Raw genomic sequence first — 19,442 nt, 5'->3', positions numbered from 1 at the left:
GAATGGGGAGGAAGTGCGCGGGATGTGTGCGTGTGCCCCCCCCCCCGCACCCCATTTTTGGTCCCAAGAGGCTTCAGCCTGCTAGGCCCAAAATGGGGCACCGGGGAGGGGGGGGTGTTGCACGCACATGCGCAAGGGGTATGGGGAGTGCACACGTATTATAGTATGGGTTTGAACGCACACGCTTTTGGCACACAAGGACAAAGAGGCTAGCCCCTCCTCTTGCTCCGGAGGCTCTGGCCCCTACCTTTTCTTCCCTGCCCCCCCCTTGCTGGTTGCCTTCTGCACTTTGTTTTCTGCTGGGGGGCTGGCTGCTGGCAACGGCCTCTCCAAATGGTTCCAGAGACAATGCTTCTCCAGCTGAGTTTTTGACGTGAAGACGGCTTCACAGTACAGGCAGGGGAAGGTGCGTTTCTCGACAACGGCGCCCTGGAAGGAAGAGAGAAAAAGGGAAAGAAGGCAGTGGAAATAGAGCAAAAGAGGTTGAAGTGGGGGGGAAGAGGGGGAATGCAACATATCTCTTGGCTTCTGCAAAGGGGTCAAAAAATGGCTTTGCGCCCTTGTGTGAGAAACACAGAGGCCCAGACACCCATGGAACTTTCTCATCTTGAATTAATTCTGATTTGAATGTTAGTTTTATGGATTGTATTGTATACTGCCCACAGCCCCCTCCCCCCCGAGAGAAATGGGTAGTTAAGAAAATATGAAATATAAATAAAATAAATAAAATAATGAAATGAAATGAAATGAAATAAAATAGTATAATATAGTAAAAGTAAAAGTTAAGTAAAGTATAGTAAATTAAAGTAAAGTATAGTAAAGTATAGTAAAATATAGTAAAGTATAGTAAATTAAATTAAAGTATAGTATAGTAAAGTATAGTAAATTAAAGTATAGTAAAATATAGTAAAGTAAAATATAGTAAAGTATAGTAAATTAAAGTATAGTAAAATATAGTAAAGTAAAATATAGTAAAGTATAGTAAATTAAATTAAATTAAATTAAAGTAAATTAAAGTATAGTAAAGTATAGTATAGTATAGTATAGTATAGTATAGTAAATTAAATTAAAGTATAGTATAGTATAGTATAGTATAGTATAGTATAGTATAGTATAGTAGAATAATAAATAAAATAAAACATCCATCTTCCAGATGAGCTTCCCTTAACCTCGGTTGACACTTCAGGCGGACTTCAAGTCCCAGAATTCTCTTCTGCTGTCACTATTGCTGCTGCTGAGAATTCTGGGACTTGAAGTTTTCATTTGTAAAGTGCTGCCTGGTTTGGGGGGGGTGGGGTGGGGAGCTGTTCTAGACAAAACAGATTGGTTCTGCCCAATCTTCATAATCCAGCTTGGCTAATAGTATGAATTTTCCTAAGCGTAGTCTGCAACCCCTTGCGTAAAAATAAAACCGTTTGAGACATCCATTGCATTCTACCTCCCTCGAGGATGAGTTCATACAGCACAGTTAGACAGATGAGTTCAAAATCTGGTGGTAATGCCAAGATTAGTTAGCAGTGGCCAAAGCTACTGACCCTTTCCCCGGCCTTGTTTTGCTCTGTCCAGACCAGTGTTTTCCCAATCTTGGCAATGTTAACCTTTGTGGACTTCAACTCCCACAATTCCCCAGACCAATGTTTCTTAACTGTGGCCTCTTGAAGATGGATGGACTTCAATTCCCAGAATTCCCCCAGCTAGCATTGCTGACTGGGGAACTCTGGGAGTTGAAGTCCACAAGGCTTAAAGTGGCCAAGATTGAAAAAAACGGGCCTAGATAGAGCAGAAAAGGCCAGAGGAGGGGTCAGTGGCTCTAGCCTGCTATATAATCATAGAATGGCTGGCTGGGGAATTCTGGGAGTTGAAGTCCACCCATCTTCAGGTTTGAGAAAAGGTTGTGTGTGTCTAACTAACAACAGAGAACCTGGTCTCAATTGTAGTCGTAAATCAAGGCCTGCCTGTACACAACAACAGAGCTGCAATGAAGGTGGTCACTAAACGAGGAGAGCAGGGCTGACTTTCTTACCCCCTGACACCGCTGGAAGTGGTATTTCAGGCCATAGATGCTTGGGAATTCCAGCCAGCAGCCCGAGTTAGGACATTTCACCCTGGAATGAGCCTTAAATTCATCCTTCCATTGATTCATCAGAGACAGCTGAGAGGAGAAAGTCCATAAAACGAGGAAAAAAGAGAGACAAAAAAGGGAATTTAAAAAAATCAAGAAAGGGGGAGCAGAAAGATTCAAAGAGAGCGCAGCTCCATTCCTCAGCTCGATCTCTATCTAACCCAAGGCTTTCCATAGAACTGTCAGGCCTGTAGTTCTGTTCCTTTTAGGATCTTTGGCCTGCCACACTTTGTATTAATTTCTTATGCTGTTTCATTAGTGTAGTAGTTGGGAGGGGGGAATAGAAAGGAGTAGGATTGTAGAATGTATTGTTGACATTCTTTTATAGAAGCTCAAGGTTGTCTTTTGTCTCCGCACCTCGACACCTGGCCGGAAGCAGAGGGGTGTACATGCCAGCGTGGAAGATGAAGATTGGACCATGTGATGAATTATGGGGTGTGGGGATAGATGATGAACTTTCAACTGGGTGAACCCACAGGATGTACATTAGAGTTGAAATTTCACAGCATAATGCCAACATGTCTGTCTTATTAAATTGGAGTTTTAAGGATAACTTTGCTTTGGACAATGATTTAATTCTGCATGATATTTGGAACGCTGACATTATTTCAACTCTAACATAAAAAAAAAATTTTTTTTTTAACTTTCATAGGGGTACTGAATCCCAGTTCTGACCCAATCCTGGGCAGGATGAAATTTCAGTGAAGATGGAGGAAGGAAAGAATGCAGCAGGACAAGAACCTTCTAAGGCAGTGTTTCTCAACCTTGGAGACTTTAAAGTCCTGTGGACTTCAACTCCCAGAATTCCCCAGCCAGCTGGCTGGGGGGTTCTGGGAATTGAAGTCCACAGGACTTAAAATCGCCAAGGTTGAAAAACACTGTTCTAGGGTTAAATATTTCCGTTCCAGGGAAAACGAGGCGCAATCCAAGAACAGAGACTCATGCAGAGATAGTTACACGAAACTAAAATCTTGCCAGAAGTAGATTGACTAAGATTTCATCCTAGCTCAATTATCGTTAACTTTAAGATGTTTGTGCACTTCAACTCCCAGAATTACAGAGCTGGGCAAATTCTGGGAGTTGTAGTCCACACATGCTAGAAGGGAATTATGGGGCTTGAAAGGTAAAGAGTCCTCTCCCAGGGAACAGAAGAAGGCACCCCAAGAACAGAGACTCACGCAGAGATAGTTACACCAACTAAAATTTTGCAAGAAGCAGAACGGCTAAAATGTCACCCTAGTTTGAACCTTTGCAACTTTAAGATGCATGGACTTCAACTCCCACAATTCCACACCTCGGTAAATTCCAGGACTGTGATGCCACAGGTGGCATGCAAAGGTCTCTCTATGGGCACGCAAGCCATCGCCCCAGCTGAGCTCCACCGTGCATGCGCGTATGCCTCCTGCCAGTCAACTGATTTTTGGGGCTCTGCAGCGCATGCTGTTTAATCAAAATGCAGTTAAAACACTATGCAAGCGATCGAGAATATAACTATATACATCCACCGGAAGTGCCTCATAGGAGCAGGTAGAGGTAAATTTTAGAGAAGCAGGAAATGCATCCCTGAACAACGGAGAGGAATGCTAGAGAGGAATAAAGCTGCATACAAGGCATACATAACACCTGTAAAAGTGTGCGCATGCACCGGGGGGGAGGGGGCAGGGGGAGCACAAGGGGGAGGAGCTTCCCCTGCGCCCCCCTCCCCCAGGACCCCATTTCTGGTCCCAGATGGCTTCAGGAAGGCCTGCTAAGCCCAAAACGGGGCAGGGGTGGGGTTACGCACACATTGTGTTATGGGTGTGGGCATGTGCACTGTTTCGGCACGCAAGGACAAAAAGATTCGCCATCGCTGTTCTAGGAGCTGAAGTGCACACGTGCTTAGATGAGAATTCTGGGAGTTGAAGTCCATGCATGTTGGCAAAGGAATTTGGGGAGTTGAAGTCCGTACATATGGGAGGGGGATTTCTGGGAATTGAAGTCCACAAGTCTTAAAGCTTGCCAAGGTTGAGAAATATTGCCCTTGAGAATTTATGAGGGTGAAAATAAGCAAGATGGGGGGGAAAAAATCTTCAGAGAAGATCTTTGAAACAGCAACTAGACATGGAGAGTCATGTTTGAACCAGCCACCTGATGCGAGATGGAAGGAAGAAGGCAAAAGATAAAGGAAAAGCTATTGGAGGACACAACTATCTGTGTACACAACAACCCACTATGAAAGCACTTCTGTCTCCCCCAAATGCCATTCCCTACCTGGCTAACAGCCAATCTATCTATCTATCTATATAAAAACCAAGTACCACTCACTCATCATGAAATCTCCAGAACTGTAAAGCCTACAAATTTGAAATTTGGCACGTATGTTCCTCTTGGCTCCTAGCTGCTCGCTAAGAAACGATTTTTTGAAATGACCATCAGATCATTAGTAGACAGTAATTAACACCCTCTGATGCTAAGGAGTTCTACTCCCCCTCCCCACCTGAAAAGAACTCTGTTCCAACTGCCAGTTGCCTCACATTCCGTTACCTCAGTTCAAACTGGCAGATGTTCCTCTCCTTCACTCAGGAGCGGTCTGGGGCTGCTTACAGTACTAAACGTTGGTACCTCACCCAAATGTCTATGCCTTCCACCTATCGAGCGGCTTCCGGACTCAAGGCGGTGGGAGCAATATTCCTTATGTGTTTCAATCACCGACCACCACTGAGCCAATGGATTGTGAACCGAATTTCTCCTGCATAGCCCGATCACATAGTTTCGTCGCGAAGGACAGGTATCCAGCTAATGGAACAATATATGTATGTATGTATGTATGTATGTATGTATGTATGTATGTATGTATGTATGTCGCTAATGTTTAAGCAATTATGGAGTCTTTGGTGCTCTCTGAACTTGGTTCTTTTCTTGCAGATGTTTCATTACCAAACTAGGTAACATCATCAGTGCTAGAAGGGAGTGGGGTTTGCTCTCTGTTTATATACTAGTGGCTTGCCTTGTTAGTGGGTCTGTCCTTGGTGGCTGGCTCTTGATTAGATATTGCTTGCTGTTTGACTGTTCGTCTGCGTTGTTTAATTCATGATTGTTGGTCTAATAATAAATTTGGTGTTAATCTCTGCTTATCGGAGTATTGATTGCAGGCAGGAAGGTGTTTTTGTCGTTGGGTTTATACCCACCAACACTGACAGGGCAAGCCACGTGTATGTAAACAGAGAGCAAACTCCACTCCTTTCTAGCACTGATACCTAGTTGGATCATGAAACATCTTCCGAAAAAAACCCAACCAAGTTCAGAGAGCACCAAGGACCCCCCCCCAGTTTAATCCAGAGCTACAAATATTCTCTTCCATTGGCTTAAGCCAGGGGTGTCCAAACTATGGCGAGAGCTGCAGCCATAGTCGCTCCGATCAGCTGTTGAGAAGCCAGGCAGCGAGGGAGGGGCGGAGCCGCATCCCGCCCCGCGGCATTCTGGGACGCGTAGTCCTCCCGCGGAGAGAAAAGCCCTTCTGACCGGCGGAGAGAGGCGGCTGGGTGGGCTACGCGGCCCAAGGAGCTTCGCGGCCTCTGGCCTGACGGGAGTTGTAGTCTTGCGGCCCCTCGCTAGGGAAGGCGGGTCGGCGCCAAGGAAAGGAAAGCGAAAGAGGTCGTTGCCGCTTAACGACCGTGTCTCGCTTTTGCGGGATTGGTACGGTCAAAAAAGCACTTAAAACATAGTCCTCGACTTACAACAGTCTGTTTAGTGACCGTTCAAGGCATATGGGAAATGGAAAACAGCTAGAGGATTTCACAGGAGTAAAATATAGACTGATAGATGAAATAGGGCAGGGGTGTCCAAACTTGGCAACTTTAAGACTTGTGGACTTCAACTCCCAGAATTCCCCAGCCAGAGCTGGCTGGGGAATTCTGGAAGTTGAAGTCCACAAGTCTTAAAGTTCCCAAGTTTGGACACCCCTGGCTTAAGCAATCGTCATGACTAAAGTTTTCATGAAGTTTTTGGGAGGTGGGAGTTCCTCTGAGAATTTCACTATTGCTTAAGATCCTGAGGTTCGGGGTTGTTACAAGATGCAATGCGATGCTTCCTCTAAACAGTGTTTCTCAACCTTGAGAACTTGAAGAAGTGCAGACTTCAACTCCCAGAATTCAACTCGGCTTTGCTGACTGAGGAATTGTGGGAGTTGAAGTCAACCCTTTTTCAAGTCATTATGGTTGGGAAACATACAAGCCATTGATATACATCTAGGACAGTGATGGCTAATATTTTTGTTGTCTCGTGGTGAAAGTGCGCCCGCACCCATAATGTAATGCGCGTGTGACACTCCCCCCATGCCCTGCCCCCCTATGCATGTGCATGCGACTGCCCTCACCCATGTCCGTGTTACACCCCTGCACTCTTCCCACGCATGCCCGCATGACACCCCCCCTCCCAGTAGGCCTCCCTGCAGCCTCCTGGGACCAAAAAAAGGCTGTGGAGGGGAGACACCCCCCTGTAGTCCCCCTGCCCCGGCACATGCACACGTGACTCCCTTCTAAGCCCCCCCACATGCGCACGCATCTCCCACATTCATCCCACCCTCTGTGCATGCACGGAAGTGACCCAAAAATCAGCTGGCCAGCGGGTGGCATGCAAGCATGCGCTGTGCAGCTGAGCTGGGGCGATGGCTCTGCGTGCCACAGGTTCGCCATCACGGCTCTAGGATTCTCTTCACCTGGAACGAGTGAAAGCTCAAATGCAGAAGCAGGGGGAAAAAATCTGCTTTCTCCACCAGGCGAAGCAAATAAATGAAAGTGGATTAAAGGGGAGGTTTTTCACCCAACGGCCACAAGCTTTAAGCCACCCGAGAGCTCGTCAGTAATCCATGACAATTAATCATGCTGCATGGATCTAAACAGCGGGTTTCCTCTGCTGAGACTTAAAAGCAGCTGCGGTCGCTCAGCAGTGGTGCACCACAAGTTCCATCATCCTCATCCTGCCTAGAGGAAATGGGAATTGGCCCAAGGTCACCCAGCTGGCTTTCTTGCCTAAATGGGGGACTAGAACTCCCCGTCTCCTGGGGATTGACCAGTCACCCAACTGGCTTTCATGCCTAAAGTGAGACTAGAACTCCCTGTCTCCTGGTGATTGACCAAAGTCACCAGCTGCCTTACATGCCTAAGGGGGGGACTGGAACTCCCCGTCTCCTGGGGATTGACCAGTCACCCAACTGGCTTTCATGCCTAAAGTGAGACTAGAACTCCCTGTCTCCTGGTGATTGACCAAAGTCACCAGCTGCCTTACATGCCTAAGGGGGGGACTAGAACTCACAGTCTCCTGGTGATTGGCCCAAAGTCACCCAATTGGCTTTCATGCCTAAGGCGGGACTAGAACTCACAGTCTCCCGGTGATTGGCCTGGAAGTCACCCAACCTGCTTTTGTGTCTGGAGGTTTGTAAGAAAAGATTCCAAAACCATTTGACTGGGATGGTATAAAGACCCCTGCCTGAAGCAGAGGGTTGGACTAGAAGACCTCTAAGGTCCCTTTCAGCCCTTTGAGACTATGTTCTAAGCAAAGAAACAAAACTCCCCATCTAATGCACCATCCTATGTTAAAAGGAATGCTCAGCAATTCAAGGCTAGTTTCCCCCCGCTCCTTCGCCGGGAAAGACAGAAAATATAATTAAAACCTTACGGGAATATTTTTCAAGGCCTGGTTTTCGGTCTTGGGCCTTCCTTTCCGTTTGCTTTCTTTTTTGTCGTTCATTGCATTTCCTACCAAGAGAGGGAGAAAAGAAAAACGAGACAGCCGTTGAAATCAACATTGCTTTCAGTGTAACAGGGTATATAGTGTGGTGGTTGAATGCATATGTCACCACTACAATGTCATTTGCATCACGACAAGACATGGTGGGAGAAGACAACATTGTCCTGAGGTTCCTGGACTTTTGATGAGGATGAGGGTGGAGTCTTGAATCTTGGAGTCCTAGTGGACAATCATTTAAATATCAGCCAGCCTTGTGCTGCAGCTGTCAAAAAGGCCAACACAGTTCTAGGCTTCATCAATAGAGGGACAGAATCAAGATGGTGAAAAAAGGAAGGTTCTACATTTAGGCCAGAAAACCAAAATGCACAGGTACAGTATAGATGATACCTTGTTCAATAGCAGTAACTGTGAGAGGGATCTTGGAGACCTAGTGGACAACCATTTAAATAGGAGCCAGCCGTGTGCAGCAGCTGCCAAAAAAGCCAACACAGTTCTAGGCTACATCCAACAGAGGGATAGAATCAAGATCACGTGAAGTGATAATGTCAATTATAATAAGACCACACTTGGAATACTGCATTCAGTTCTGGTCGCCACGATGTAGAAAAGATGCGGAGACTCTAGAAAGAGTGCAGAGAAGAGTAAGAAAGAGGATTAAGGGACTGGAGGCTAAAACATATGAAGAACGGTTGCAGGAACTGGGTTTGTCTAGTTTATTGAAAAGAAGGACCAGGGGAGACACAATAGCAGTATTCCAATATTCAGGGATTGCCATAAAGAAGAGGGAGTCAAGCTATTCTCCAAAGCATCTGAGAGTAGAACAAGAAGCAATGGGTGGAAACTAATCAAGGAGAGAAGCAACTTAGAACTGAGGAGAAATTTCCTGACAGAACAATTAATCAGGGGAACAGTTTGCCTCCAGAAGTTGTGAATGTTCCAACACTGGAAGTTTTAAAGAAGATGTCGGATGACCATTTATCTGAAGTGGTGTAGTGTTTCCTGCCTAGGCAGGGGGCTGGACTAGAAGACCTCCAAGGTCCCTTGCAACTCTTTATTATTTTATTCTATTCTATGATGTTATCCCTTCAGCCGTGTCCGATTCTTGCTGATTTTACGGCCCAGGTCTCTCCCCATCTTCAGATCTTGTGCTACAGGTAGTCCACAGCTCCAAGGCAACTGCAAATGCCCATCCCTGGCCCTTTGGTGGATCCAAAAGTTGACCTCCCTCGACCCTACTTGGAAAATCTAATGCCTACCCAGGTTAGAGTGTTCATAGGCTGGATGGATCTTCAGTTCCGCCTTTCTGCTTTCTCTCTCTGCGCTGGTCCTGCTGGACGCTGCAACCTTCTTTCCAATTCTGTAGGTATAGTGGTCTGCCATGGCTGAAAGGAAGAAGGAAGAGCATCAACTCAAGAATCTGGACAGTCACACAAGGGAGTTTGGGTTTTCTTTTGTTTAACCTTCTGGGATGGAGGTCAAAGAGGTAGACGTTCAGAACTTCAGAATAGCCCTCCTGGATGAAGTCAAAGCCCAGTCTCAGTCCAAAACTAGATGTCTCCGAATGACCAACCAATTTTGGTCAACTCCTAAGCCAGGGATGAAGATATAGGTCTCCCAATGTTGCCCTCTCTATAGTGGCATTTTGGAGACCATCCGAACATCCTGTTCTGACCGAGGTTTTCCAACAGCCTAAAGCAAACTCCTTGTCCTGACAAAAAAAACTGTTTTATTCATTGACTGTGAATTCTGCTCATTCACCTCCAGCAAAGTCTTTCAAGGGAGGATTTACAGTCACAGACCTTATCTGGCTTGGAGAACTGCCAGGCCGATATCTGCAGAACTTGGCAAGGAGTCTCGAGAGTCACGGACCAATTAAGCAAACTAATGGTCTCCTGCAAACTCCACTCCCCTTTCGCTCCTCTTTATTTCCTCTGGGAGGGGCCATTCATTGTCCACCTGTGGCTTTACTCCCAAGGCGACCCCCTGTTCTTTAGCTGTTCCCTTCGTCTGGCATCTCTGTGCATGCACACACTGGGAACAGGCTCCAGCTGTTCTTCTGCCTCACTGATGTTTGAAACTGAAGGCAGCTGATAACTGGCATACGGCTCTGGCCCCCTCTCTGCCTCCGACAAAGAGCCCTCCTCAGAGCCTTCCCCAGACTCCAGGACTGGCCCAGGTTCCTCCCCAACCTCCTCACTATCCAAATCTGCTGTCAGCTCTGCTGGCCGCTGGTGGGCCACAACACACCCAACCAAGAGAAGTTAGTGTGCCCAACCTTGGCAACTTTAAGCCTGGCGGGCCTCAACTTTCAGAATTCCCCAAAGCTGGCTGGGGGAATTCTGGAAGTTGAAGTCCGCCACTTAAAGTTGCCAAGGTTGGAGACCCCTGCCTTACACGAAAAGGTCTCGGTAGGCTGGTCACCAGTAAATACATCCTTTTGAAGGAAAGTTTAGCAACTTTTAAGATACGTGGACTTCAACTCCCAGAATTCCCCAGCCAGCATGGGGAATTCTGGGAGTTGAAGTCCGGCCATCTTAAAGATGCTGAGGTTGAGAATGTGGTGGAAACTATGCAGGAAAGTTGCAAAGCCTAGGGCAGTGGTCGGCAAGCCGCGGCTCGTGAGCCACATGTGGCTCTTTACACATTTTAATGCGGCTCTTCTGTGTGCCGGGCGCCCGCTCCCCTCCCTCCTCTCGGGCACTTCAAAACAAGCGCCCCTTTCCCTTTTTTCTTTTCGACCCACAATGATTAGGGAGGATCCTGAAGTCGGGAGGGGACGAGAAGCGAGGAGGGAGAAAAAGAAACGGAGGCCAAGGAGCTTCCCCCCCCCCCTCCCAGCAAAAATCTAACCGGGCAGCCGGGCGGGCAGTAGCAAATTAGCCGATCACGCCGCGTGCCCACGCGGCGTGATCAGCTAATTTGCTACTGCCCGCCCGGCTCCCCGGTTAGATTTTTGCTGGGAGGGGGGGGGGAAGCTCCTTGGCCTCCGTTTCTTTTTCTCCCTCCTCGCTTCTTGGGGCTCCACCAATGGGGGAGCAAGGCCCGCCCAGCGCCAGGCTTTGGGCGAACACAGAGGTCTGCAAAGTTGGCTGTTTTAAGACTGGTGGACTTCAATTCTCAGAATTCTGGGAGTTGAAGTCCACAAGTCTTCAAGCTGTCGGGTTTGAAGACCCTGGTTTTTTTTTTTTCTAAAGGGTTGGGGGTGCAAGGATCTTGCAACTTGACAGCTTTAAGACTTGCATGCTTCAATGCCAGAGTTTCTGAGCCAACATGACTGGAGGAGGAATTCTGGGAGTTGAAGTCCACAAGTCTTAAAGCTGTCAGGTTTGAAGACCCCTTGGGTTTTTTTTCCTAAAGGGTTAGGGATGCAAGGATCTTGTAACTTGACAGCTTTAAGACTTGCGTGCTTCAAATGCCAGAGTTTATTGAAACTAAAAACAGTGTACCATCCTATGTATTTTCGGTTTTAAAAATGTGGCTCTCAAAATAAATTTCAATCGTGGTTTTGGCGAGATTTGGCTCAGTTGAAAAAAAAGGTTGCCCACCATTGGCCTAGGGCCATGATGGCAAAACTATGGCACGTGTGCCATAGGTGGCATGCATAGCCCTCTATGCGGGCACACGAGCAGTTGGCCAGCGCAACTCCACCACGCATGCGCGGGGGACGAGGGGAGCTGGGGAGGGTGAAAAATGTAACTTCTGGAAGTCCCATTTTTCGCCCTCCTCAGGCACCGGAGGCTTTCCTCAAGCCTCTGGGCGGGTGAGAATGGCCTCCCCGTGCTCCAGATGCCCTCCCTGAAGCCTCCTGGTGCCAAACACGGTGCGTGTTTCCTGCCTCCGGAGGGTCTCTGGAGCCTGGGGGAGGCCATTTTCACCCTCCTGGGAGTCTGAGGAAAGCCTCCGGAGCCTGGCGGGGATGAAAACTCCCCCCCATGGGGGGGGGTGTTCGTGCGTGCATGCACAGATGGGCAGGGCACATTGCATTGTGGCTATTGCGCACACGCAGACAATTTGGCACACGAGGACAAAAAGGTTCACCCCCACTGTCCTAGCGAATACAGGTAATTACACACAAAATTCAGCTCAAAACATCTGTTGCTAACAGAGACAGTTGTTAAGTAAGCTTTGTCCCCTTTTATGATTTTTCTTGCCACAGGTGTTAAGTGACTCACTGCCATTCTTCAATTAGTAACACGGTTGTCAAGTGAACCTGGTTACCCCACTGACAGAAGGTCGCAAAAGGGGGCCACATGCCCCCAGGATACCGCAATCGTCAAAAATAAGAGTCAGTTGCCAAGTGTCTGAATTTTGATCGTGTGACCTGCAACAATCGTTAAGTGTGAAAAACGGTCATAGGTCCCTTTTTCCAGTGCCGTTGTAACTTCAGTCAATAAATTAACTGTTGTAATTCGAGAACTACCCATATTCAATTCTGAGGGATCCTTGGCGCTCTCTCACTTTATATGTTTTCTTGCAGACATCTCACTACCAAAGTAGGTAACATCATCAGGGCTACAATGGAAGGAGAGCAAGGAGTCAACCACTGGACCTCAGGAGCCACTAAATTCATAATTGTAAATCCCACAGATCACTAATAATCTGCCTAATGACTGGCTGGGTGGGCGTAGCCAACTCGATGTCACTCACGTCGAGGGGTGTCTCGCCAGCCTCTCCTCGCCCCTTCCCTCCCAGACACTCCTCGCCTGCCCACCCGGGCTCCTTATGGCCCCAACAGGAAGCAGTTGTTGGAGCTAAGCAGCCGCCACGAGAAAGAGTTGGCAAAACAGCTCAGTTCAAATTGGATCTGACCGAGAAGGAGGCTCAGCAGAAGCACCTCACTGAGGACTAGGAGCATAGGCTTTCCAAGCAGAGGGAAGACTTGTGGGAGTGCAAGACCAGGTACTGGCGCCTGAAGGCTCACTGGGCTGAGATGGTCAGCCAGTTCCAGGCCATAATGCAGTCCCACTGGAACAAGGCGCTCCGGCTCTTCGCCACCAGTGGTGCTTCCCTCCAGCCTTCGCCCAAAGCCCCCCACCAGGAGGCTGAAGCAGACCCCAACTCGGAATTTCTGCCCCCCTCCAACCCGCACAAAAAGACCCCAAAGGGGGAGACTCTCTGCAGCAACACAAGCGTTCATTCCACGTATCCATCCCAGGACCCCTGATTTAGTGCAATATAAAAAATGCAAATAATTTTTCTGCGGACCACCAAAATTTTCTCACGGACCACCAGTTGGTGACCGCTACCTTATGGCCCTGATGACGTTACCCAGTTTAGGTAACAAAACATCTGCAAAAAACCAACAACCACCACCCAAGCTCAGAGAGCACCAAGGACCCGTCATTTCAAATCTGAGCTGCAAATATTCCCCTTTAATATTAATATGCAATTCTAAATACGTTGACACAAACACATCCTTTACTACAGATTGTGACCTACAAAGGCGTTCCACTTTGCCACCGAAGAAACGACGTTAGCTGCGTTTGCACAATACTCTTCACCCAGTTTCGGAATGGATACATTTTTCAAAGTTGCACGTTGAGCAATAAATTAGCCAGACCAGTTTTGCACAAAATGTTAAGCCCTCAAAAATACAAAAAATACAAAACACAAATAAAAAGGGATCAAAGAGAAATACATCTGGTGCAACCTGACCTGAGATGACCTATGTGAGCACAGCCCCGGTTTTAAAGATCGAAAGATCAAAATAAAATTTAAAAAAATAAATAAAAAACCTGTAACTAGGTCCATGCCGCTCAAGACAAACAGTAAAATTATTTTAGGGGTTTTAAAAAAAAGAAAAGAAAAAGAAAATACCCAGATGTGACGATAAAAGAATGCCAAAGCAACAGCAATCTCGTGAGTCCTCAATTTAAAGATAAAAGGACAAGGAAAATACAGAATATTTCCTAATATGGGATTTGTTTTATCATTGGTTAGATAATAGAGGTAGAAATTAGAAGATGGAAGATTATTACTATGCATAAGAAAATGATGAATGATTATCATCATATATATATAGGTTTGAATCCTAGTAAGGGTATGGCTAGCTGATGAGAGCTAAATAGCTTGAAATAGATCTATACTAGTCTCCCTTTATTTATTTATCAGCACAAATACAACACAAACATAGCAAAGGCAACATTAAAAATAAAAATATGGTTTTCTGCCTGGATGGTTTTCTGTAATGAGCCGAAGGACAGAAAGGGGGAGTAGTGAGCCCCCTCCCAAATTTGGGCATACCAGGGGTTGTAACACACATACATACATACATACATACATACATACATACATACATACATATATTGTCAGCGTTCCAAATATCATCCAGAATTAAATCAGAATTCAAGGCGTAGCTTTAATCAAATTCCAATTTAATAAAAGAGACATGTTGGTACAAACTGTGGGAACCCGAATCTGAAAGCTTCCTGGGTTTCCACTCAGTTGAAAGTTCACAACCTTGCCCCCACACCCACAAGTCCATCACATGGTCCAATGTTCCTTTGCCATGCTGGCATTTCCACCCATCTACTTCCGGTCAGGTGCAGAGGTGTGGAGACAAAAGATGACCTTGGGCTTCTGGAAAGGAATGTTCTATTATGACAACAACACATTCTACTTCTTACTATTCCCACTCTCAATTACCCCACTAATGAAACAGCATAGAAAAAATAATAGAAAGTGTGGCAGGCCGAAGATCCTAAAAGGAATATGATTGCAAGCCAAGTACCACTCACTCATCACGAAATCTCCCGAACCGTAAAGCCTACAAACTTGAAATTTGGCACGTACGTTCCTCTTGGCTTCTAGGTGCTTGCTAAGGAAGGATTTGTCGAAATGACCATCAGATCATTAGTATTTCTTATATGGTAATTAACACGCTCTGATGCTAAGGAGTTCTACTCCCCTGCCCCACGTGAAAAGAACTCTGTTCCAACAGCCAGTTGCCTTATATTAAAACACTCTGAAGCTAAGGAGTTAGACATTCTACTCCCCCCTCCCCATCTGAAAAGAACTCTGTTCTGACTGCCAGTTGCCTCACATTCCGTTACCTCAGTTCAAGCTGGCAGACGTTCCATTTCTTCACTCAGGAGCGATCTGGGGCTCCTCACAGTACTAAATGTTGGTACCTCACCCAAATGTTTACGCCTTCCACCTATGAAATTGCTTCCGGACTTAAGGCAGCGGGAGCAATATTCCTTTATGTGTTTCAATCACCGACCACCACTGAGCCAACAAATTGTGAAACGAATTTCTCCTACATAGGCCAATCACATAGTTTCGTCGCGAAGCACAAGTATCCAGCTAGTGATATATAAATCAACAAAACTACTACTACTATTATTATGTATAAGTAAATTGACTCAGACAATACACTATTCATTAAGCACAAAGAAAAATGCATAAATAAAAATGTAAAAAATAACCCCTCAATTTACAAACATTCATTACAACATGGTGCAAAGTTACAACGGCACCAAAAAAAGTGATTGATGACCAGTCCTTGGACTTACAACCTTTGGGGTATCCTTAGGGTCACATGATCCAAATTTGGGCACCTGGCGAACAGCATGTACAGGGAGTCTTTGACTTACGACAGTTCCTTTAGTGACAGTTTGAAGTTACAACACCATTAAAAAAAGTAACTCATGGCCATTTTTCACATTTATGAACTTTGCAGCAACCCCACGATAACGTGATCAAAATTCAGACACTCGGCAACTGGTTCATATTTATGACGGTCACAGTGTCCCGTGTGTATGTGTGTCACACAAACCCCTTTTGCGACCTTCTGACAAGCAAAGTCAGTGGGGGAAGCCGGATTCACTTAACGCGCATGTGACTAACTTAACCACTGCAGGGATTCACTTAACAACAAGGTTATTAACTTCAATACAATACAATAGTAGAGTTGGAAGGGACCTTGGAGATCTTCTAGTCCAACCCCTTGCCTAGGCAGGAAACCCTATACCGTTTCAGACAAATGGCTATCCAACATCTTCTTAAAGACTTCCAGTGTTGGGGCATTCACAACTTCTGGAGGCAAGTTGTTCCACTGATTCATTGTTCTCACTGACAGGAAGTTTCTCCTCAGTTCTAAGTTCCTTCTCTCCTTGATTATTTTCCACCCATTGCTTCTTGTCCTACCCTCAGGTGCCTTGGAGAATAGCTTGACTCCCTCTTCTTTGTGGCAACCCCTGAGATATTGGAACACTGCTATCATGTCTCCCGCAGTCCTTCTTTCTCTTAAGCTAGACATACCCAGTTCCTGCAACCGTTCTTCATATGTTTTAGCCTCCAGTCCCCTAATCCTCTTTGTTGCTCTTCTCTGCACTCTTTCTAGAGCCTCCACATCTTTTTTACATCATGGCGACCAGAACTGAATGCAGGATTCCAAGTGTGGCCTTACCAAGGCATTATAAAGTGGTATTAACACTTCACGTGATCTTGATTCTACTTCACAACTGCAGGGATTCGCTTAACAATTACGGCAAGTAAAGTCGTAAAATGGGGCCCACTCACTGAACAAATGCCTCATTTGGCAGCCGACATTTTTGGCTGTAAGTCGAGGACTATCTGTAAAAGCCACTTTCGCTGTCCAGAAGTCTCTCTCTTCCTGTTTACAAATTCAGCCAGGCTTCCTGGGTATTTCGCCTAATAGGTTTACGGGCAAAGAGCCAGCCATTGGCTCAACATTATTAATTAACCACTAAGTGGCTGTAAATCTGGTCTCCTTGCAAACTCAGGTGCTGCAGAATTGGGCCGTTTTTTGCTTTTTTCCAGCAGGAAAAAAAAATCTAGATTCTGGGCTAGGGGTGTCAAACTCAAGGCCTCCGGGCCAAATCCGACCCAAGGGATGCTTAGATCTAGCCTGCGGGGAACATGGAAACAGAGAAGGACCGGCCCACAGTGCCTCTGCCAGTGAAATCGGAGCTCGGGAGTGGCAGAGGGTTGCAGGAGGCTGCCCTGGCAGAAAATGTGTCCCCTCCACCACCCAAGCTCTGTTTTCACTGGGAGAGGGCTATCAAAACTAAAAATACAACTAAAGGAGAAACGTTTCCCCTTTTGCATTTGAGCGTGCAAAAAGGGACAGGAAAGGAGAAAGGGAAAGAGGAAAGACAAAGAAAGGGAAGGAAAGATGGGAAGGAAGAAGAAAGGAGATGGGGAAAAAAGAAAAGCGGAAAAGGAAGGGAGGAAGGAAGGGAGGGAGGAAAGGAAAAGGAAGGGAGGAAGGAAGGAAGGAAAGGAAAAGGAAGGAAGGAAGGAAAATGAAGGGAGGGAAGAAAAAAGGGAGGAAGAGGGAAAGAAAGGAAGGAAGAAGGGAAGGAAGGAAGGGGGGAAATGGAGGGAGGAAGGGTGAAATGGAGGGAAGGAAAAGGAAGGAAGGAAAACGAAGGGAGGGAAGGAAAAAAGAAGGAAGAAGGGAAAGGAAGGGAGTGAGGGAGGGAAGGAAGGAATCTAACTAGTGTCAACTCTAATTAAGGTGAGTTTGTTGATGAGCACAAGTGCCATCTTCAGCTGCTAGCCCAAAATTTGTTCTCTGAACACAACACACAAACAAGCAGAGCGAAGACGTGTTATAATGAGAGTGAGGGAGGATCTCAGGGAAGTCCTGCCTTAGCACTTGGCCACCACAGGATCCCGTATCACGCCCACCATGGGAACACACACACACACCACGCCCCTCCAAAGTCAAACACAACCCTGATGTGGCTCTCAATGAAATCGAGTTTGACACCCCTGTTCTGGACCATCTTCCACAGGCTAAGCTCATTTGGTTCAATATGCGGGGAAGCTAACAGGTTGGGTGGGATAAGAGGCCCCCCACCCCACCTTGGCTTTCTTCTACGCTGGAGGTGGATTAAAACGCTTTGAGAGATTCTGCGAGCAAGCAAATCCACCAGCACAGCTAGGCCTTGATTGACAACAGTTCATTGAGTGACCATTCAAAGTTACAACATCCCTGCAAGACGGGACTTTTCCCCAGTGTTATGAGTCCCATGTGATCAAAATTCAGATGCTTGACAACTGGCACATATTTGTGACGGTTGTAGTGTCCCGGGGTTACGTGATCCCCTCTTACGACCTTCTGACAGGCAGTGTCAACGGGGAAGCCAGATTCACTTAGCATCCGGGTTACTCGCTATCAACTGCGGTGGTTCACTTAACAACTGTGGCAAGCAAGGTCATTAAAAAAATGGAGCAAAACACACTTAACAAATGTTTCACTTAACAACAGAAATTCTGGGCTCCATTATTGTCGTAAGTGAGTCCGTTGGCAAGCAGCTGAATTTTGATCAGGTGACCATGGAGATGCTGCAATGGTTTTAAGTGTGGAAAACGGTCATAAGTTCCTTTTTCGTTGTGACTTGGAATGGTCACTAAACGAACGGTTGTAAGTCGAGGACTACCTATAATAAGATGGTTCTGAAAGAGAGAAGGGTGTTGTCACCAGCCATCTTCAGCTTGAAAATAACAGTCTGCCTTTTGGGACGCTGGCCGGAGGGTCAAAAAAGTCAAGATGGCAGCCACAATCTTGTCATCAAAGCCCACCTCCCTTTCCCACACGGATGGAAGGGCTGTTGTAGCTCACTATTTTGAGTTTTTTTGACTTCTACCCTGTGGCCCAGGCCTGCCTTCCTGCATCTCAAGGGTTACAACCAGACACAGGACTGAAAAATAGGAACCGTCAATGGAACGGCTTGCCTTCTCTATCGTTGTGGGTTCTCCATCACTGATGGTTTGCAAGAAGAGATTGGACAACTAGTTGACCAAGATGATATAAGGCAGTGATGGCTAACATTTTTGTCGTTGTGTGCCGAAAGCGTACGCCCACATCCATAATGCAATGCGCACACGACAACCCCCGTGCTCCACTTGCCCCTCCCCCGGTGCATGCACGCGCGACACCCCTGCATCCTGTTTTGGCCCTAGTAGGCCTCCCTACAGCTTTCTGGCACCAAAAATGGGCCGCGGAGGTTGGGGGGGGAGAAACGCCGCACCCTCCCTCCCCCGGGTCCGTTTTGGGCCTAGTAGGCCTCCCTACAGCTTCTTGGAACCAGAAATGGACCGTTTCTCTCTCTCTCTCTCTCTCTCTCTCTCTGTGTGCGCGCGCGTGTGTGGCATTCCCCCGCCCCCCGGCCCATTTTGGGCCTAGTAGGCCTCCCTGCAGCTTCCTGGTACCAAAAATGGGCTGCGGAGGTTGGGGGTGGGGGAAATGCCACACACACACACACACACACACACACACACACACGGTCCGTTTTGGGCCCAGTAGGCCTCCCTGCAGCTTCCTGGCACCAAAATTGGGCTGCCGTGGATGATGACACTGCCCCCCCTCACGGGCCATTTTGGGCCTAATAAGCAGCCTCCTGGGACCAGTGGTGGGCTTCAACCAGTTTGAACCACTTTGGGAGAACCAGTTGTTAACTTTCTGAGCAGTTTGGTGAACTGGTTGTCGGAAGAAATCATTGGGGCAGAGAACCAGTTTTTAATTTATTTGAATCCCACCACTGCCTGGGACCAAAAATGGGCTGGGGGGGGGGGGGGGAAGTGCAGGGCCCCTTGTTGGTCCCAGGAGGTTGCAGGGAGG

General features: G+C 46.9%; 1 protein-coding gene across 1 annotated transcript in view; it reads right to left on the bottom strand.

Moving 5' to 3' along the window:
• ZNF512B (zinc finger protein 512B) overlaps positions 1 to 19,442 on the bottom strand; it is a gene marked incomplete at its 3' end in the record, with an annotated part of 54,236 nt that overhangs the window by 22,281 nt on the left and 12,513 nt on the right. Inside the window, exons 2-5 of the mRNA XM_081949190.1 lie at positions 9,106 to 9,231; positions 7,778 to 7,857; positions 2,024 to 2,152; positions 248 to 429 (exon numbers count right to left, since the gene is read on the bottom strand). Coding sequence (XP_081805316.1) covers positions 248 to 429; positions 2,024 to 2,152; positions 7,778 to 7,857; positions 9,106 to 9,229 — 515 coding nt within the window. The 5' untranslated portion in view covers positions 9,230 to 9,231. The remainder of the gene's footprint in view (positions 1 to 247; positions 430 to 2,023; positions 2,153 to 7,777; positions 7,858 to 9,105; positions 9,232 to 19,442) is intronic.

This window comes from Natrix helvetica, assembly GCF_964273705.1.
Source record: "Natrix helvetica genome assembly, chromosome: 3".
Taxonomy (NCBI): domain Eukaryota; kingdom Metazoa; phylum Chordata; class Lepidosauria; order Squamata; family Natricidae; genus Natrix; species Natrix helvetica.
This window is presented reverse-complemented; position numbering and strand designations above follow the sequence as displayed.